Source organism: Euwallacea similis, chromosome 12 (genome assembly GCF_039881205.1).
Source record: "Euwallacea similis isolate ESF13 chromosome 12, ESF131.1, whole genome shotgun sequence".
In the NCBI taxonomy this organism is placed as follows: Eukaryota; Metazoa; Arthropoda; class Insecta; order Coleoptera; family Curculionidae; genus Euwallacea; species Euwallacea similis.
In genome coordinates this window covers 3,338,558-3,359,186 of record NC_089620.1, presented here as the reverse complement: position 1 = coordinate 3,359,186, position 20,629 = coordinate 3,338,558, and the positions used below count along the sequence as shown (strand labels likewise).

The 20,629-nt window shown below is 32.5% G+C and overlaps 5 protein-coding genes across 8 annotated transcripts in view; 2 read left to right on the top strand and 3 right to left on the bottom strand.

Annotated features, from left to right (window-relative positions):
- Positions 1-244: 244 nt before the first annotated feature.
- Positions 245-3,180, bottom strand: LOC136412706 (uncharacterized). 2 transcript variants are annotated; one of them, XM_066395877.1, is made up of 4 exons: positions 2,663-3,179; positions 1,528-1,683; positions 650-812; positions 246-568 (listed from the first exon to the last, which is right to left on the bottom strand). In XM_066395877.1, the coding sequence occupies exons 1-4, from the start codon at positions 2,888-2,890 to the stop codon at positions 270-272; spliced, it is 846 nt and encodes a 281-aa protein (XP_066251974.1). In that variant the 5' UTR covers positions 2,891-3,179; the 3' UTR covers positions 246-269. The 2 variants fall into 2 exon arrangements, with proteins under 2 accessions (XP_066251973.1, XP_066251974.1); XM_066395876.1 differs by having other exon boundaries at positions 245-812; positions 2,663-3,180.
- Positions 3,181-3,408: 228 nt separating this feature from the next.
- LOC136412702 (uncharacterized) lies at positions 3,409-5,683 on the top strand. The gene is made up of 3 exons (XM_066395870.1): positions 3,409-3,943; positions 4,334-4,486; positions 4,723-5,683. Exons 1-3 carry the CDS (start codon positions 3,745-3,747, stop codon positions 5,595-5,597), a joined length of 1,227 nt encoding a protein of 408 aa, XP_066251967.1. The 5' UTR covers positions 3,409-3,744; the 3' UTR covers positions 5,598-5,683.
- A 986-nt stretch (positions 5,684-6,669) lies between these two features.
- Positions 6,670-20,629, bottom strand: part of Prp40 (pre-mRNA processing factor 40) — a 36,333-nt gene continuing 22,373 nt past the window's right edge. The window contains exons 1-15 of one of the 2 annotated variants that reach the window (XM_066395856.1): positions 13,874-14,080; positions 13,656-13,727; positions 12,119-12,352; positions 11,665-11,801; positions 11,332-11,435; positions 11,185-11,277; positions 10,420-10,640; positions 9,976-10,140; positions 9,265-9,444; positions 9,084-9,209; positions 8,763-8,925; positions 8,206-8,435; positions 7,922-8,116; positions 7,224-7,472; positions 6,670-7,022 (exon numbers count right to left, since the gene is read on the bottom strand). In XM_066395856.1, coding sequence (XP_066251953.1) covers positions 6,921-7,022; positions 7,224-7,472; positions 7,922-8,116; positions 8,206-8,435; positions 8,763-8,925; positions 9,084-9,209; positions 9,265-9,444; positions 9,976-10,140; positions 10,420-10,640; positions 11,185-11,277; positions 11,332-11,435; positions 11,665-11,801; positions 12,119-12,352; positions 13,656-13,727; positions 13,874-13,876 — 2,274 coding nt within the window. In that variant the 5' untranslated portion in view covers positions 13,877-14,080 and the 3' untranslated portion in view covers positions 6,670-6,920. Of the gene's footprint in view, positions 7,023-7,223; positions 7,473-7,921; positions 8,117-8,205; positions 8,436-8,762; positions 8,926-9,083; positions 9,210-9,264; positions 9,445-9,975; positions 10,141-10,419; positions 10,641-11,184; positions 11,278-11,331; positions 11,436-11,664; positions 11,802-12,118; positions 12,353-13,655; positions 13,728-13,873; positions 14,081-20,629 lie in introns of those variants that run through there. The other variant, XM_066395857.1, reaches the window with a different exon arrangement.
- On the top strand, positions 14,434-17,580 carry LOC136412568 (myotrophin). 2 transcript variants are annotated; one of them, XM_066395660.1, is made up of 4 exons: positions 14,434-14,549; positions 14,650-14,754; positions 15,555-15,665; positions 16,331-17,580. In XM_066395660.1, exons 2-4 carry the CDS (start codon positions 14,683-14,685, stop codon positions 16,499-16,501), a joined length of 354 nt encoding a protein of 117 aa, XP_066251757.1. In that variant the 5' UTR covers positions 14,434-14,549; positions 14,650-14,682; the 3' UTR covers positions 16,502-17,580. The 2 variants fall into 2 exon arrangements, with proteins under 2 accessions (XP_066251757.1, XP_066251756.1); XM_066395659.1 differs by having other exon boundaries at positions 14,459-14,754.
- Positions 17,736-20,294, bottom strand: LOC136412569 (U6 snRNA-associated Sm-like protein LSm8). Its single transcript, XM_066395661.1, has 4 exons — positions 20,137-20,294; positions 18,629-18,669; positions 18,222-18,349; positions 17,736-17,849 (listed from the first exon to the last, which is right to left on the bottom strand). The coding sequence occupies exons 1-4, from the start codon at positions 20,165-20,167 to the stop codon at positions 17,759-17,761; spliced, it is 291 nt and encodes a 96-aa protein (XP_066251758.1). The 5' UTR covers positions 20,168-20,294; the 3' UTR covers positions 17,736-17,758.

Genomic DNA, 20,629 nt, shown 5'->3' with positions numbered 1-20,629 from the left:
AGCCAACATCAAGAAAGCTTAACATTGTGCATAATATAAGTTAATCACATTTTGCCTAAAAATTAGGTCTATTAGAAGCTGTTGATGTTCTACAAAAAACAACGGAGATTCATCCCAAGCCAACTCATAAGAGATTGTTATTGGGGAATTAGTGTAAAAAAAGATAAGCGGTTGAAAATAAACGACATAGTTCTCAATAAAAACAGCTTTAATACTTAAATATGGAATTATTAAGATAAACAACAAATTTTTAGTCTAAGTAGTGTTCACTAGCCAGACAATGCCCTTGCAATCAACAACAACCCTACAACAACACCTATAACTGGCAAGTAGTCCCTAGGCTCACTAGAAGAGTCTTTACGATGTTTATCAATAAAATCCACACTGCTTGTCCCCGCGATAGATACGTTGTTACTACTGCGTTCATTACATACTTTTTCTATTGCTGATAATCTTTTTGAAACAACATCATGGAAGGCACTAAGTGCAGTCCTATTGGTCACAATTTCGGTCATTAATGATTTGTTTGAATCTATTAGCTGTGAGACGAATACCCCTCCGCCTTGCTCTACAATTTGCATCTTCTCATAAATAATGTTTTTCAGTTGTTCTTTCTTGAAAGTTGAATACATAAATGTCAAAAACGAACCAGCGATGCTCAACACTACGCTGAAATATTTGGTGTACTCCATTTGGGCCCTTTGTTTTTCATGAGAATCTCTTATTGAATCTGTAAATGCGGTGAATAGTTCTCGTTCATTCTGGTCGTATTCTTGGAAGGTTTTTGAAATTGACTTTTCCAGCTTTAAAACCTTAAAAATTTAGATAATCATGTGTTAAAATCTAAGAGAAAACCCAATTGAAGAAAAAATACATTGTTTAATTAATGATGTCCTGTTCCATCTTCTAATTTAAATTTTATGTTCCTGCTATTCAAATAGAAATCTAAATGGGCACCTAAGGTGTCTTTCGACAATTATCAGAGTAGTGACAGGGGCAAAGGGGTAGTTTCTAATAAAAGACACATCTTATCTAATAATTTCCCTGTGTATGTAAAATGAAGGTAATAATTCAAGAGATGTAAAATATGATTCCTGGCGGTATTGTAGGATTATTACCCTTAATTAAAGACAATTTGCCCTATTGTGACTGATAATAAGTGCATACAGCATTTGGGACTGAAGTTTATTGAAGAAACAAAATTAGAATACAATACCTATTTATTTCTTCTAATTGTATATGCTGAAAACTCAGAAAGAAAACTTTTTTATTGATAATTTTTTTTGGCTCCAATAATAAAGTAGCTATGGACGTCCAAATGTAAGGATAACCCTATATCCATTATTAAAAAATCTTCTAAGACAGTATTTTAGAACGCCACGATATAACTATGTAGATACCGCACATCGTTGACTCGATCTGCAGAGACTAATTTTCAAACAGAGTTCAGGTAAATTCTAAGAAATGCCTGAGCTTTAGACCTGAATAAAAATTGTCTGCCTAGTTCAGGACATTGGATTTTCATACCTCAGTTTCCTTTTTCATCAAATCTAAAAATTTTTCTAAGTCGTCCTGTCTTTTAACTTTATGAACCTCATCTTGTAATTCCATGGATTTTTGACGAACTTCGGAGAGTTGCCTTCCAAACTCACGCCTTTTTTCCTGAATTTTTAACAGCTGACCCTACGGTTAAAACTAACATTAAAAATGTAATGTTAAGTATCCGCTTAATGGTATAAAATAGTAAAAGGCCTTAGAAAATCCTACGCGTTTTCTAATCTTGTAAAGTTATTTAACAAAAAAAATCACTTAAATTTTAGGTTAGCTTTAAACAGTTTCATGGCTTTCTTTTTTGTTGGAAGCTTGTTATGATAGAGTATAAAATACTTAGTGTTTTCTGACCTGAAGTTCTGTTGAATACAAAATTTATTTTCTGCTTATTTGGATAATTTTTGAATTAATATTCAGTCAATAATAAACATGTAAAATAGAAATTTGCAAGCAAATTTACTTTCTGTCATTCCTTTGGTTGTGATTGATTATCACAAATAGATAGAGAATGAAATTAAGCGTAAATAGCTGCTAAATAAAGCAAATAATTGTAAAAATGAAGCAAAAAATATCAACACTTGCCCCTGGGGCCCTCTTTCTTGGTTCTTCATTGTGACTAAATACCTGACTGTTATCAATATTGTATATTATATAAAATGTGGCTATCCCTTAATGAAACCTACAGGATGAATTTTGTTTCCATAAATATTTTGATTCCTTAGGTACTTATTGGATGAAGTCTTACCAATATTGTCAAATTAACAATAGTCACAATAGTTAGGCAGTTAGTGGTTTAAGTACCTACTTGAATGTCTTGGAGGCATGATGTCATAGTGGCCAATTAAAAATATAAGGGATTGCAAGTGGACACCCTTTAATTTTTAAGTTTTTAAATGGATAGAGTTTGTGCTAACGATATCTAAACAACATAATAGATTCTAAGAGCATCAATGTTACACCTGAGGGTGCACCATACTCAACGAGTTACAAAAACTCAAAATATGGATTTGCACCACCCAAATGTGCATGGGTTTGAGCCAACCTTCACTAGTTAATGAACAATAAACAAATGTAACATTCCAGCCATATCATAAGTCCCAAGATAACATACCTGCAAACATGTGACTTTTTCTTGTGCTAAATACACTTTATCTAAGCCCGTCAGTTTCTTGTACCAATTATTGAATTGGGTAAGTTTCTGACTTAAAATCTTCACCTGGATCTCTTTGACGGCTTGAATGTGAGGCTTAACCTCTGTTATAGTTTTTGAAACAGATCGTTTTAAAGCTTCTAATGTTTGATTAGTTATGATCTGTTGCATAGCTGAAGGCGGCTTCATATTGAAAGTATTTTAAATTATTAATTAAATATCAGTATAAATTCGGAAGCCCTGCAATAATAGATATCTTATCTTGGTTTTTCTCTGGCATGTCCTTCAGCAAGTCCTCTAAGTTCTCTCTATTAATTAGTCCAAAATCCATCACTCTTTTTCATAATAAAAACATTACTCCTTATCAATTTCCTATATGGAATATTACAAAACGAATCTTCTTTCTTCTCCAATTATATTTTATAATATTTATTGAATTGATTGGTATATTACTCCTATTCCTTCTTGGTAGTTTACCTCCCTCTTCAATCCTAATCAAGTTTCACAGAGCACCCGGTAGAGAAATATGGAGGATAGAGAGCACTAATGTTTTATGGAGAATACTCTTTTATTTCACTTTTCGTCATAGTTTCTGAGAAGTTTGAGTGCGACAGGTTCATTTCTGAAGCGCTCAGGATTAAGAAATAAAATTCAGCTATTGTCAGTGCCAATATTGAGGGTTGGTGTCATTAATTGTCAAGTGTCAGTAGTGCGATGTGATGTTTGAATTTAGAATTTTTGCCAGCTGTTCATTTATTTTCATTTTAGATTTTACCAATCTCTGTTTTCGTTTATACAGTTTCATTAAATTGAAACCAAAATTACATAAACAAATAATAAAATCAAGTAAAAACATGGAAAATTAAAATCAGTCTATCCACCAACAAGGAAAACCGCTAAAATCTGAACTACTAACCTGAACTAAACCAAAGAGGATGTTTCTATATAATTTAATTTGTACATAGTTTTAAGAAATATCTACATAACCATTAGCAACTACCAGCCTAAGCCCTTACTCGAAGTATTAGAGAGGCTTTTGAATAATGGCAAGAATTCGATGGTTTACCCGTACATCACGGATTGTGGCACTATGTAGTTTTGCCAATTTTATAAATAGTGCTGATAGAGTAATAATGCCCATAGCTATAGTACCGATGACAAAAGTATTTGGCTGGAATCTACATTTACAAGGATGGATATTATCAGCATTTGCCATAGGATATTTTACTAGCCAAATAATTGGTAAGGGTTTATGGCAACTACCTATCATTTAAATAGTAGTTAATTAGCTAGTTAGTTTCCATTTATTGCTCAAAAATGTGTATTGAATGGATTTGAATATGTTATATACATTTGGAGTGGAATGTTCTTTCTGCCTCTTATTTTATTTGGGAATTACACTCCACTAGGAGGAACAATGAAATTGCACATTATCCTCAATTCAAACTAACTGAGAATAACATTTACTTTTTACTAAGGGCTCAGCAGTGTGCATTACATTCACATTTTAAATCCTGCCAAGAAGGATTTAGACATGCCAAAATTGCAATGTCAATAATATTATTTCTTCAGTAACCATGCATGTATCATAAACCACCTATCTGTTATTTTACTTATCCATAAATATTTTAGGGAGCTTTTGGGCGACAAAGTTAGGCGCTAAAAATGTGTTGATCTTCAGTGTTCTGCTATGGAGCATAGCCACATTTATTACACCTTTTCTGGCAAGTAGCGTTGCAGCATTAGTTACCTGTAGGATAGTATTAGGATTTGCTGAAGGCTTAGGTAAGTGTATAATTTACAATACTAGTTTATTTCACCTTATAACATGCTATCAAAGAACCTTCTCAATGGGCAGAGAACCAAAAACACAGGGCATTGATTAAGCCATTTATCATTTTCAACAAAAACCTTTCATTGATAATAAATAGACAAATTTATCCAAGACTGATGTTCCAACGCCTATTTGAGGTTTTTTTAATGGTCACCCAAGCGACATGAAATATTGTTGAATTTTTTAGGCCTTCCTACAATATTTCATCTATTCGCCCATAGTATACCCGTAGAGGAACGATCACGAGCATTTTCCTATCTCTTGGCATCGGGTTCGGTAGGACAAACAGTTGCGTCAGTGCTCTGCCCTCACTTCGCCTGGGAGGCTTGTTTCTTCTGGTTCGGATCTTTCGGATTTATTTGGATATTTTTATGGTACTGCTTCTACCCGCGAGACGCATTTGGGGGAGAAGAAACCATCCCTCTGCATATGCCAAAGGTTATAGCCCACAATACCCGATGGGCCGATTTCATTTTAAGCAAGCCTCTATGGGCAATCTACGCGGCGCATTTCGCAATGAACTGGTCGTCCTATATCATTATGAACTGGTTACCGACTTACATGCACACGTTTTTGGGTGCGAATGCTCACAGTTTGAGCCTAACCGCCGTTCCTTACATTGTCAATTCGATATTTGGCATTATCTCCGGGCATGTGGCCGACGGTCTACTTCTTAATAAAAGTTGGAGTGTTTTAAATGTGCGCAGGTTGATGACTTGCATTGGACTAGTTGGCCCTGCTTTATTTCTGGCTATGTTTGGTGTCGTAGAACATTTAGCTTTTGCACTTATACTTGTAAGCATTTCCATGGGTTTGAGTGCGTGCAATTCAGCCGGACACTTAAGTAATCATGTCGACGTCGCTCCTAATCATGCTGGAACTACTTTTGCCGTTAGCAACACGATAGCAACTATTCCAGGAATATTGTGTGGACACGTCACTGCTAGTTTGGTGACCATGTCAGATGGAAAGTGGTTGGGTGTATTTTTGGGTGCAACTTTTGTAAATTTGGCCGGTGCGTTTATTTACTTCACCAATAGTGTCGCGACACAAATCCTGTAAAATGATTGTTGTTCAATGTTGGACGTAAAGTGATCTATATGTATAAAGGTTTATGGAATTTAAATATAATACAGATATTATAGAAATGTTTGTTTCATTTTTGTTGACGTTAAAAAACCATTTAGAAATATCTAATAAATTAGGAGTAAGTACAGTTTCATTCTATGTATATTTCTTTTGTCAAGAATGGGCAACTTTTGGCGTCTAAATGCGGCTGTAATAAGTATCTTGCCTATTTTAAGAAAACTTTTTATTCATCATTCATTGAAGTATCACTGTTAGTAATTTACGTAATGTTTTGGTTCTTAATTACTTCTTTTATTGTTTATATAAAAGAAATATATGGAACTTTGAATAAATTACAACGCTCGAATCAAACATGATACTGGTAAAATGTTATTTTGTTTCTTTTTGAGTTTAATTTCATTTATCGAATTAATTTTCCATATTTCCGATAGGTAGAAATATTAAAAGAATTCAAGTACATTTATTATTTCGTACGGAATATTGATCGTTCTTTATGGTACGACCTATGAGCTGTACCTTTACAAAAGGCAGGCTGTAAAGTTTTTGTATGTTCCGAAGCGATATCATCCTTAGGTGATTCAGTTGTGCGGTAGCGTGGCGACAAACAAGACGTTCGTAATCCGGAACTATAAATCGGGATAATCGGCGGGTGTTCTTTTGTTTCAAAGACTTGTGAGATATGTCACTAGTATAGCTGACATTTTGTGTGTGGAAGTGAGTGTCACTAAAAAGTTTTTTTCTTCTTTTATTGTGGTGCTTATACGGTTAGTGCTCAGAGATACGTTCCTCCTTCAAAACAAAATAAATCAAAGTTTCCTCTCGTACTCTTTCACATTAAACTGGTAAATTAAACGATGGTTTACCATGGGGAAATGCGATAAGACAGAAAGTCTATCGCCTTGCAGGGGTGACTAGTTTGTGCGAAGAGAGACGCCGTTGGATGGTTCCACGCACAGGATGAGGCGATGGGAGTAGAAGAGAAAGGTAAGATGCATTCAAACTAGGACATAGACGGAAAAAAGGTTGGAGCGAAAAACACCTGATATTACAAAAGAAATTACATAGTTATATTACTATAAGCGTCGAGATACTCGTACTTATTACTAAGACACAAAAATTTTTTCATCGAAAAAAAGTCTATGCCGATCTACTCGCAAGCTTTCCTCACTGATATAGCTTACTTTGATAGTAAAATTGCCCAATTTATACCCGAGTGATGAAAGAAATGAAGAGAACACATTTTACCACCGTAAGAAAAAAAGGAATACAGCTCTAATGAGGTTGACTCATTAACTGCTAGTCACTCTCATCTTTCAATTTGGCTAAAAGCAAAGCCCGTTGCTTTTCTAGCTCACTCTCGCTTATCTCTCCACTCCTGGCTCTATCTGATGGAGAACTCTGACAAACAAAATTTTAATTAATAGTAAGCGTACTTCATTCAACGGTTGATACTATTTGTTTACTTTACACATTTATTTAAAAAATTATACTATTTATGATTGTTATAAGGAAAATCAGCAAATTGTGATCACAGAAAACATTTACATGACATTTACTTAAGAATGTTTTTATAGACCAAAACTAAGGTTAATAACTTACAGATCGGCTCCTTCTCCTATGCTTCCTTTTCGATTTCTTTTTCTTATTATTTCCATGCTCGTCGCTCTCAGATTCCGGACTGCCACTTCGTGACCTGTGTTTTGATTTTCGGTATTTGTCCTTTTCTTTATCGTCCGAATCACTGGAACTAGTGCTTCGATACTTGCTTTTGCTCTTCTTATTCTTTTTCGACTTTCTAGAGCGCGAATGATGGTGGGAGCAAGACTCTTCCATCTCATGTTGAAAATCCTGGAAGTAAATATTGTATAATTAGCTGACGTATATAAAAATGCATTAATTAAGGTGGTTAATATTTAACGTTAATAATTTGTGCTTGCTTTAATTACAAACTCTTGAATGTATAGCAACTTGATATAAAAGGACATATTCAATATTATCTAAATTATTGCAAATGCCGCTTTGTGAAGTCTAGTGACACGACTGAGCCACATTAAAAAAAAAATGAATATTATATATAATGTTCTATTTATAGGTGCATAAACTCAAAGTAAATCTAACTTACGACTATTTAAGTCAAACATTCGTGTATTAGTGGATATCTGTTTCCACTTGCAAATTTTGATAGTTATGTACGTAATGTAATCCATTACATGCACGTTACATACATTGTGTTATGTCCAGTTTCATATTTATTAAACGGATTCAGATGATCCGGCAGGATTTGCATTTTTTTTTACCTTATAAACCCGCTGCCGTTCAGAATCGCTATCGAACGCCTTGAATTCTTCTTCGTTCTCGAGCTTCGGCTTAATTTCCTCCCAGGACTTCTCAAAGTCAATATTCATCTCTCTTAATAAACTCTTAAATGCAGATTCCAATTTCTTCATTCTCTTTGATTCCTCTTTCAGCCTTTCCTTTTCACGCATTTCTGCCTAAAAAGTATAATTCCAAAGGAGAATTATTGTATAATTTACACGTGTCGTTTTAAAATAACAACACGAAATATTCATTTAATAGTTACCTTTTCTAGCAACGAATTGTAGGTTAATTTCACATTTCCAGCATCTAAAGTTGCGCTCCGCTTATCTTCGCATATAACAGTAGCGAACTGGTCAAATGTGGTTGAAACTTTTACTTCAAATTCTTTTTCTTTTAAGATTTCCTTGATTATCTTCTTCTCATCGTGAAACCGTGATTTCAAGTCTTCAACGTAAAACTTAAACAAGTCCAATGGAGTTGAACCGGATTGACCTGTAAATATGTCTAAGTCCACAAGCAATTGACAAATTATTAAACTGAGAATTTCATTCACCAGCTGTTACTACACTAATAATCAAGTATTTATAGTAATAATGTGGCATTTGGTTCGTGAAATTCTCCGAATATAACTCGTGCATCTAAAATTTTAAATAATTTTAGTCTAATATGCATTCAAATAATCTAAATCATAAAAAGCACTCGTACGCTACCCACGTTCGTACTTTTTTTGTCCTTAATTATGTTATATATATTGCCTTAAAATTAATAAATAGTTTTGAATAAACTTGTTACATTACATAAAAATAAAATCGAAATTACCTAACATGGCGGAAAAACGTATATCAGCTGATATGATTGGGTATAATTCGACCCACAATGACATAGATGTCAATTTTCCTTCTTCATGAAGATGATCTAGAAGTGCTAAAAATTGATCCCTGTTCTTGCGGTATTGCCTCTTTTGCCTACGTTTTTCTCTTTCCTGGAGGAATAGATAAAACGGACTTTCAGAATATTTTTTGTTCATGAAAATTGGCCAAGACTTTCTCGAAATAGCAACTCTCAAAAAACGATCAAAACATTTGTCGATTCAGCTATTTCTGTATCACAATTGTTTTTTAGATAAAATAACTCCAATACCTTGTCTTCTAAGTATTCCTTTTCCAAAAGTCTAATATGTTCTTCAAACACAATAAGAGCATCTTCCTTGTCCATTGCCAATAGGTTTACGTCATTTTTAAACGCAACGTTTTCTAACAGCATTACCTAGCAGAAGTAATGTTAATATTTTTAAGCACTTTAAAGCAGTATAATCTTTTACTTGTGCTTCCGTCCAAGTTGTATCATAATTTACTTTAGTCATACATTCTAAAACCTCAGTCAGTTTTTTCATATTTCGTTTTTTCATAGATTTTCCATCTTCTTTCTCCCTTTTTGCTAGAGCAAACACCACATCGTCATAAATATCTCTCCTGTCTTGATCAGAAACACTTTGCCAAACCTACAAACAAACAAAAAATCGCCTGTAGTCATTAATGAAAAAGAGTTTTTTCTCACCACAATTCACATTGTGATGAAGAATTGGAAATGTGTAATAGTACACATCCAAGTGAATTGTTTTTCTTGTTACACTACTCGAAATTAGAGTGAAAACTAAAAGGAACGCATTATTTTAAATTTGTTTTGTTGAAAAGAACTTATTTATCTTTCATGTTCGACTCATAATAGTATATGGTATTAATTAATCATACTATGAATTATAACGATTTCTTTGACATTCATATCCATAGTTGGTCCTTTGTAACCGTAAATAAAACAACAATGAGGATTATAACATTGTGGCCGATTAACTGACGGTAAAAAATTATTATTAATCACTTTCCCTAGGGTGGAAAATACTTTCTACCCGAATAGAATGTTTTCAACAAATGGGTAAAAAGTGAGAGTCAGAAATTGAACAATTTCACCCTGTACAGAATTAAAGAAATAACATTACGTACATAGTTGTAAATAAAAGTACATAGGGTCCTACCTCTAAATGTCCAAACAATTCATCACATTTGTAATACTTAGTAGTGGAAGTCATTTTATCAGCATGCATCAAATAATCCTCAAGCTGTTCCTTCGATCTTTTCGCTTTATTGCGCTGCTCTTCTTTCTCATCTTTTTGTTTCTGAGTTTTGTAAGCGTTAAAAACCTACAATCATGGATTGAAAAATCAAAACTCTATTATTAGATATAAACAATAATTGTATCAAAATTTTTAATTAACAAGAAATGGATATTTTCTGGTATGAAACGGCTAACTCGAACTATTTGGTTCACTGCATATACACGGTGATCCGAAATTAATAGTTTAAAGGAAGCATAAAATAAAATTATTGATGCAAATAGCATTTATCTATACTAGAGATTTGACCTACCCTTTACATATTTTTTAAAATAAATAATAAGTGACCAATAAATAAATACTAACCTGTTTCTTTTCATTTAACTTCTTAAAAGATCCATATCTTAGATCATTCTGTATGATTTTAAGGCATTGCTCCCAACTCGCATTTGAAGGAACATTTTTTTCTTTTAGCAATTCCTTGAAAGCTTCCATTGCCTCCTTCTTGTCAGTATATACCTTGAGTTCAGGTAGTGCCACTTTAGAATCCTTTTTATCACTATGATTGGTCAAATTTGATTCGTCATCTACGACAAAAATTCGGTAATAATTATATTATCCTATTGAAACACTTTTTGTATCATAAGTTGGAGCAACTTTGGACTGAAAATAGGTACATTCTTAATTAACATTTAGACCTACAAAGCATTACAAAAGAGAGCCTTATCAAATGTTGATTACTTATGAAAAACAAAATCATTTATTTGATAACAGGGTTATTTAAAAGGCATTCTTTCAAGAGATACCCGACACTAATTTGAAAAAATCAAGCTTTTTGATTCACAGGTTTTTCAGTTATTAGATGAAAAATGAAATTGAATTTGTATAAATGAAATACCTACTTACTTATATTATACATTACAATTGTTGTGAAAATCTACAGTGAAACTTTTCTGGGATCTGGTTTTTCACCATCCCACTTTTTGTGACATGCCACTGTTCATTCTTTTCTTAAAGCTTAATTTCTGGTTTAATTGAAAATGTTTTTCCATCTCATTTTTCTAGTAATAAATTAACTAACTACTTTCTGACCCTGTTGCAAATAACATGAAAGGAATGACAGAAGCTTACCTGGCTTAGATGGAGGTGTTGGTATAGAAATTGCTGCTAAAGTGGCAGCCATGGCAGCTTCCAACGCATTGCTTTTTGATCCTGGACTTGACGCTACAATATTAAAGTCTAACAAAGTTAAACATTAATTAAGATTTTGAAACTTACCAGGATTCGAAGCGTTGGGTGAATCAGCACCAGATATTGGTGTGGATGCAGGTAATGGACTAGAAACTTCTTTTGGAGTAACTGGGCCACTTTTAGGTTTGGACCTTAAAAATATCATGGATAACATTTTTTAATTATTATAATTTATAACAACAACGCTATGCGGTAATGAGTCGCGTTATATTAATTCAAATATACTATAATTAATTTAATATACTTAATGTAAACACAATAACATAAAACGCTTTAAAAATTTTAACGTTTATTTTGGTAATATGAAAAAAAATTTGGATATTATGCATTACTATGAATGTGAATATTAAGTAAACTTACTCTTCCACCACCCTTCTTTTGATTTCGTCTAATTCAGGGGGAATAACCCATCTTGACTCCTTAGTATTAACATTATGGTAATAAATTTTACCATTATCAGTTGTATATTCCTTCCATGGACATTGAGACAACAGCAACTATAAAAAATTGAGGTTCACATTTGGTTAAAATAATAATTATTATAGTAAAAAGAAAGGACATACTATGGAAAATAACATACAGACATATAACATATATCATGTAATTGAACCAATAGTTAGCACACATTCAATCATAGGAAAAATATTGTAATACATGCTGAGGTGTGTTTTTACCATATGATTTGGTTGAGACGTGAATTTTATTTTAATATTGTCCCAAGTTTCAAATATTCATGTTTGCCCCTAAAGTTTACTTACCTTTTTTAGATGATAAGTAAAATTTATAAAAATATATCTTGCTTATAGATACAAACCTCGCCTGCTGTTTTCAAACAATCAGGTTTTTGCCAAGAACTCTGTTTAGTTAAGTTATTGTAATAATATATCCTTCCATCTGGTGCCTTATGTTCAGTCCATTCACTGCTACTTCCTGTATTACCAGTGGTCACAGCTGTAACAGAAGGCATTGCAGCACCAAAACCTGGAGGTGGGACACTGAATGCAGGAGGCATAATTGGAGGAAACCCAGGCATTCCAGGCATTGGCATCTGAAGAAGTTCATTAATACCATTATTTTAAAGCAATTATACAGTAAATGCTTAAAGTGCTCCTCATTAACTGGACAGCAAACTATTGATATATTGCCAAGACTGACATGTGTTTTTAGAGTTCTTTTTTGTTTTAAACAAAATATAATATGAAGTTTTAAACTACATTTGATATCGTTTGTTTATAGTGCAAGTAGATACTTTGATGGTATTCATAAATCTTTGACAGTGCACTAAAAAACTTAATTAAAAATATCTCAAAAACAATTAGAGATTCTTTGAAGAATGTCTTTTTTAATGTAGAAGAGTTCAGAGCACCAAAATTGCAAAAAACTTGAAAGTTATGGGTATTGCTATCAAGTAGCTTGAAACAGATATTTAAAATTAATTTATTGCACCCAAAAACCCTCCCCTAGGGGGAATTTCAAAGCATATAAATTTCTAATTTATATAAAATAAAAATCTTAAACATCCTGCAGAATGTAAACAAACAACTTTTTTATTGTGTTTATTTAGCTAAATCACTCTATTCTTATATCTGCTAGCACAGTATACTCATTTGAACCAATGGTTCTGGTACACCTTGTATAATGAATGACACTATGCAATAATCTATTATAAAGCATTTTCCTCTTTTTATAGAACATTATAGATAATGTCACTGAGTAGGTACCACACACTACATGTTAGGCTATAGTTTGGGTAATGAACTTGTGGAGTGGTATTATAAACTATGAAATCAGCTCTAAATGGCAACATATTTTAAATTATATTTCCCTTTAATTACAAACTTGTTTTATTTAGTGTTTAGGTTAAAGGTAGTTTATATTTATAGTAAAAATTAAGGTACACCACAATGTAGTACTTACTGTACAGACTTTAAACATGAGAATGGCAATCCTGGAAATTTCACCCTTGAATGTTCTTTAGGCTTTCTCTTTTCTAACAAAACTGTTTGACCTTCCTTAGAAAAGCCACCTTTGCGAAAATTACATGCAATACTTGAACTATAACCATTTAAATAAGTAAAATAATAAGAAAGTAAATATTTACTTCATGCAGGGCAGCTACAAGCAAAAAAGGTCCCATTTTAAATATGATTTTAATGAAATGAAAAATAGTTAAATTAATAAGAAGCGAACCCCACAAAAAATATTTTTGAGCTACAGATATATTACTGAACTGCAACATATATTCCTGAAATTATATTTACGTTTCATCCAATAAATTTGTCAGTAAGAATAACAAAACTATTAAACAATTCCACAAGTTCAATACTCAGACTTCACCTATAATTGCATACCTGCTGCATCAATGGAGGGGTCCCTATTCCAGGAGGTGCAACGAAGCTGCTTTGAGGTGCTACATTGGGATCCTATAACAACTCGTGTGATAATAAATATTTAAAAGTAAAAAATAAAAAGCAGGGAAGTGACTCTCTTTAAGAAGAATGCCTGCAACGTGTGGAAGGATAGTACATTTTACAGGAATAACAAAAAGGAATCCTCCAAAAAGACTTACCATTTTACAAACAAGCCAGCTATGAGCAAAGCAGGCAATTACTAGCCAAAATACCTATTGCAAGTAGAAACTTTCTATTAATTCATTCTAAGTGTTCAAGAACGATGAGACAAGCCAGAAGCTTCCTTATAAATTCGTAGTTTTCACCTGATTTAACTTTATTTTATGCTTTTATTTCGGCAAGAACTTGCAAAAAACTGAAAACTCAAAAACCTAACCAAACTTTATTTCCAATTTCCAATTCCAATTTATTTTCCAGAAGCAAGTTCGAAAATTCACATACTAGTGCTGTGTTTTCTCTTTTGTAACCGCCGACTTTTTACCATGGAAAAGACAGTTTCTTCTTTCAAAATATGCTCTTAAATTTTCTCTTACTACGTGTAGCACATCTCAATTATCTACAGTATCTTTTTGTTTGATATTAGCAGTTCCTCAATTTCTGTTAACTAAGAATTTTACTAGAAAATCTAAAAAACCTGAGAAAAATCGTCCACTCTAGTTTTTTTCTTTGTATATTTATCATTCCTCCGTACTTGACAGGTCCTATTCAATGAACACTGGGAGACTTTGACAGTTGACATTTGTTTTTTTTGCGGTTTGTTAATGTTGATTTATTTGATTCAGAAATTCCCACAATTTAACTGTTTCAGACAGTTTCAGATCATTTCTACGCTCAGTGAGTAAGCTGAAAGTGTTTCCCAATATTTCGGCTACCAAAGTCGATCCTCAATTAGTAATAAATATCAAAATACACCGGTTTGTGTGTCTACCTTCAGGGTGCCCTTGATTCTAGTCATTCCCCGTTAAAAATGAGCCGTGATTGTGTCTGGGCAATAAAGAATGGTGATTTGGAACAAGTAAAAGATATTATAGAAAAACAGGTAATATAACATTTCTTACGACTCTTTAATGTGTATATGAATATATATTTGACATACCTAGGTAGGTCCAAGACCTACCTATATCTCAGACTTATCTATTGCTAAAATTAATGTTATAAGCAAATGGAAATACCCCAGGCTGAGCCCAGGAAAACTACCTAATCTACCCAATGATTAATGCATTTTTTACTTAGTTTTCCATCATTAATTTGTATTAATATATAAAATATCTTTTATGAGCATTAGGACAAATATTTTACCTAGAGGGGGATAAGTTTCAATGTACTTTCTCAAAGTAAAAATATCAATAATTCCTAACTTGGAGACCAAATACACATGACAAAAACATTATTTTAATCAAGCTCAGTGAAATAAACATTGAGCAAAACTCACTGGATTGTCCCACATAGTTGGTCATGTCTCACTATCCTGAAGATTACTTGATGGCATTAGAAATAAATTAGTTGTTTTATTAAAATTTGGTGAAATGCTCAATGAAAATAGGCAAGTTTTAAAGTGTAAAAATCTTTTATTGGGACTAAAAAAAAATGGACATGATTCTTAAAGGTGATTCATAGGTTCCGACTACCATAAAGGCGAATTAATTGTCCAGACCTGTTAATAAGATGCTATTTCTGAATTTCTCTATGCAGGTCGTTATTTTTAATTATTGCTGTAATTGTATATTAGATGTAAGTAGTAGATGTATATATAAATGGAATTTAAAATTATTAAGCACAGATACCAATATAATACTACTTATTGCTTAGTTACTACTGATTCTCTCTTTTACATTATAGTCTATCAACGTAAACCAAGAAGTGGATGGGCGTCCCTTGATATTATATGCAGCTGATTATGGCCAAAAAGCTGTAATAGAATATTTGATTGCAGTGGGGGCTGATGTAAATGTAAGTTCATTTTCATTTGAGCTAAAGCTACAGATAACTTTGTACTCAAAAAGACCTATTTAATCATCCCAAAATGTTTTATATGGTTTTATAACTAACTACCACCTGATAACCCCAAAAAAGACAATTTTTAAGCTTATCTGAAATTCTGACATCTCTGATCAAGTGTTACATTTTCTATATTGTCTTAGCAGATAAAAAAACAGGTTAACTTTACTCCATAAATTGTTGTTAATATAAGAGTTTACTGGGGCTAATGTAAGGGTTCACATGTGGTCTGCAAATTTTTGTTTATTTTTATCAGTTTATGTTGTGTTTTTTTAGGCATAGTTTATTTTTTCCTATATACTAAAGAAAATGTAATAGACCTATTGAAAACACTCCACTGGAAGAAAAAAGCTTTTCTGTTTTTAATTTTTTAATTTATATTTTACTACTTGATGGAAAACTGTTGTTATAGAGTTTTATAGAACCTTAATTAAGCTTTCTGCTTGTTTCCTGATCATGATAGCAGGATTCAATTGAAAATAATCTCGTCGGTAAAATATCATTATCACACGTCGTGCAATAAATGTTTCTAAACGCTCGTTTGTTGATAAAAATATTCATTCTCCTCACCTTTATGTATTGTGTAAGTGCCTATAAGTGAAAACGAAAATTTTTAGTCTAAAGATAAACATGGAATTACTCCCATCCTAGCAGCAATATGGGAGGGACATAAAACATGTGTTGAGCTCCTACTTCAGAAAGGTGCCAAAAAAGATGGTGTTGCCCCGGATGGTAAATCTTATCTAGAATCAGCTGAATCCAATGATATCCAACAACTATTGGCCTAAAGCGCTATATTTTTTACTGACTTTAGGGTGCTGATTAAGAAAACTACTTTTGCAACTATAAACACTAGGATTTTTGTATGTCATCAAGGTCATATTGAAATTCCAAATTTCAGTTAGATATAAAATCTCCATGATGTAAGTATTTACAATTGAAGACCGGTTCTTCAATGTCCTTGTAATAACACTGCTGCAAACCTGCATGTAGAGTACGTAACTTGCAGTTATGGCTAACCTTCTCTAAGAATTTCTATAGTGTGAGACCTAACTGTATGAATGGAATACAACGCCTAGCTGTCCTTATATCAACTGTTGGCTAAATTTTTACCTTTAACTTTAATTTGAGAAGCATTTCATCTGACTGTTAGCACAAATTATACCTATAAAATTAATTGCTATGGTGTTTTTTCAACCAATGGAATAGATTTTCATAAATTAATCCATTAATTTTTCCATTGTCAAGAACAACATTGAGGTTAACCTCATTTTGCTTCCTTATCTAGGTAGTATTTATCTATGCCAGTTATTTGTTTAACTGACAGCTGTTGTTATTGGACATTGAAAAACAGGTTCTAACTCGTTATTAAAATTATTAAGATCTCTGGAAAATGGTTCTGGTAGTTCATGTGATTGCAAAGATATTGAAATATGTAATAAGTCTGTCCAACAATTTATCTAAATTTAGGTTTAGTTAACGAATTGTAACTTCTAAGTTATCTGTAAAACAAAATTTGCCTGTTTTACTTATACAATGACTTAATGCTGTCCCCCTGTTATAATGAATATAATATTTTATTGATAGAAGATATTTTTTACATGCTAAAGTACATATGAATACCAATTATTTTAAATGATTTATTTTCAAAGTTTGCAAATTATATTTTTTTGTAGTCCAGCGGTAGATTGGCGTTTATAATAATGACCGAATCAAATGGGCTTTCTAACCCATAAAGTAAGCATTGGAGTAATTTATCCAAATAAGTTTGGCTTCCCTGTTTGATCTGGTCATAGTCAAATAGCGACTGATGTGTGTTTTGTTATTTATTATCATGTATTGTATTAATAAAATGATTTTGCAAGAATACATTTTTCCCAAGCCTAGCCCTAGTCAACGAGGTACTTGCCGCGATCAATGAAGATACTGTAATACAGTTCAGCTTAGGTCATGAAATAATTTAAATGTTAATTATTTAAGACAATAGAGGTTAGCATTATTGCTCAACTTAAAAACTCTGTGTACTTAACAATAATTTATTTGAACTAGTGTACAACTGGGTTTAATGGTTCTGCTTTGATATTTGTTAAATTTAATCTGTTATCAACTTCCTCATCAATCTGTCCTATGATGGCTCTGTAAAGAACAAATATTTTAGTTTTTAAGGAAAAGTTTTGTGGGGGTGAACATAATGTAAGAAAAACTTAGTGGCAAGTCCGCAAAATGAATTAAACGTCCAAGTAGAAATGGAAAGAGGATGTTGGGCAATTCGAGGATGTGTTTCTATTTATTGGGTCCATCAGGCATGTGTGTAAATAAACATAGATAAAAGAAAGTTGAAAACTTACGCACATGCGAGTGTAGTTGAGAAAGGATAAAAGAAGAAAGAAAGCACAGGCACCAGCTCAGTCTTTTGGGAAAACACTTAGTTTCCTTAATATCCAACATTGCCACAGTAATGAGGGCCGGAATTGAAACTAGTATATATTAATAACTGATATATCTTACACATTATCTCCTCTTATAATATGAAGGCCCAGCATCACTTGTTCCACTCCAGTTGTTGTAGAATAGACCCTTTCATGAGATTCATCCAGAATTATATTGATTGTTTGATCGTACCCCTTCAAGGTTCCCTAAAAGAATATTTTAGCAAAATGTATAGGTGAATATCACATTTGTAGATGTCTAGATGAACTATAGTTTTTCATTTACCAGGAATTAATGTGCAAATAAAAATGGTCTCTAGTCAGCTTTGGAAATTCACCAATGTATGTGAGATATTCTTGTTTTAATACATGATAAAGTCAACTTGAACTAATCCCAGATTAGTTCAGTTACATAGTTAAAGCTAACTAGAGGTTGGTTTCTAACATTGACAAAAATTAATGGAACTTGTACCTCAGGGTACTTACTATGAAATTCCTTCCATCGGAGGTAATAATGGAAACAGTATCTAGGTAAATAGTTGTTAAAGAAATTAATTATCCATCAGTACTGACACCTAAAGTAAAAAACTATATATGCCTTACCCTGTGAGAGGTATTTTCTATACATCCATGACTACCCTAATCTATCAGAGAAGTACTTATATGTATATAAGGTACTTTAACATATCAAAAAACATAGGTGTTAATTGTGAAACAAACCCTTTAATGGGAAATGTTAACATTCTATATCTCTCTAAGAAATCAGTGGCGCCATGTTTCAATGAAAGATTGTGGATATTTTTGCTAAAGAAATCTGTGGTTAACATCTTAATCTCCTTTTTCCAGACACCCTGCATAACGTGTCAAATTAAAAATCGTAAAATTTTTTAATTCAATACACATTATGTTTTGCTAAAGTCTGCTAGTTGTGGAGATTTTTAAGTGTCCAGCTGCTAACCCACTTTGAGTTAAAACTGATGACCTTTACAGGTGAATTAAAAACAAGACATATAAATTGATTTGAATTCATACTGAGGCTTTCACCCAGGTTTAGTTGCTGAGTTACTGGTGCAAGTATCCAATGCAAATTACTTGCTTACATTGTATGTAAGTAAATGTGCATTATAATCTTTAGTAGACCACTGTAATTTCGCCAACTCACTATTGGAGTGCCTGTACATATCATGCATGTTGCCAAAAGGTAATGCTGGGTTCAAAAACTTGCATCAGTTATTTTGTGCCAGTAGCTAAGCCTGTGTATGAAATCATTTCATACAAGGTGTCCCAAAATATGTGACCAGTCCTCCTAGATGTATCTAGAATAAATTGAAATAACATGATAAGCTCCTATACTTTTTTTGTTCTACTGGTCCCTGAAAGGATGTTAATTTTAATTTATGCCTGTAATTTTCCCATTCTGATAAAAATGCAATTGTCACGTATGCTGTACGTGATCCCCACCTTCATAACAATTGAATGGCATAGTGAGTCAAATTGTCCATTTCTTTACACTATCATTATTGTGTTTGCTATACTTGGGTAAACACAATTCATATTCTTGTCAAATTTTCTTAGCTTTATATCAAAAGCTTTCACGATATTTATTGACAGTTAGCTCAGAGGTTTAGTAAATTGATTGATGCTGACTAAAATTGCAGCAAAATGCTCCTTAGTTTGATATCAAATTAAATGCCTTTTTTTCTATATAAAGAGCATGCCTCAATTTTTCTAAAAGTCATTTATCATAACTAGAATTTACATACTATCGAACCCTCTGAAAGGCATAATGATTGTAATCACAATAGGCAATTTCTTTTCCCTAGAGTTCTAGATGAGACACCCTGTACATTTTTATTTTATTGGAGGTAGCTCTTATTACTGATTTCAAAATTGTGGCCTTTTATGCTGTTATTTCTAAGAGATTTTTCACTAATAAAGGTTATCCATATTATAAAGAGAATTATCAGTATTACGAGGCAAATGAAAAAGGATACGGTTCACAAAACTATCTAATCCTGAAGCCATATCTGCAAAAGAACTGATGATCTGGTAGATATTAGGTTTGACTAATTAAACTTTTAAAGATGCGTTTAAGTGTATAATTATGCTAAGCACAATCAAACCACACAACAAACTGAAACTGGAATAAATTTGCAAATTGTTATAATTGTCAACGTATAGAGCTCGATTTATTAAGACACTAAGGATATTTTCATTTTAAATTTAAATTTCAAAAAGGTTTGTTGTGTCTTGTCTATTTATTTATTTATATTAAATTTTTATTTTATTTATTGTATTACGTTATATATTATCAAAAGAAAACGTAAAGGAACCTCGGTCGATTGACTATTGACATAGACCAATGACAGTTCTACAGTAGTTCAGGAATTTACAATCCTACCTGTCGCTGAAAGTTTATGGTCAAGCAGAGTTTCGGAACATTGGAGTTTTTATTTATATTAAAGTTACACAGTTACACAAGGAGTT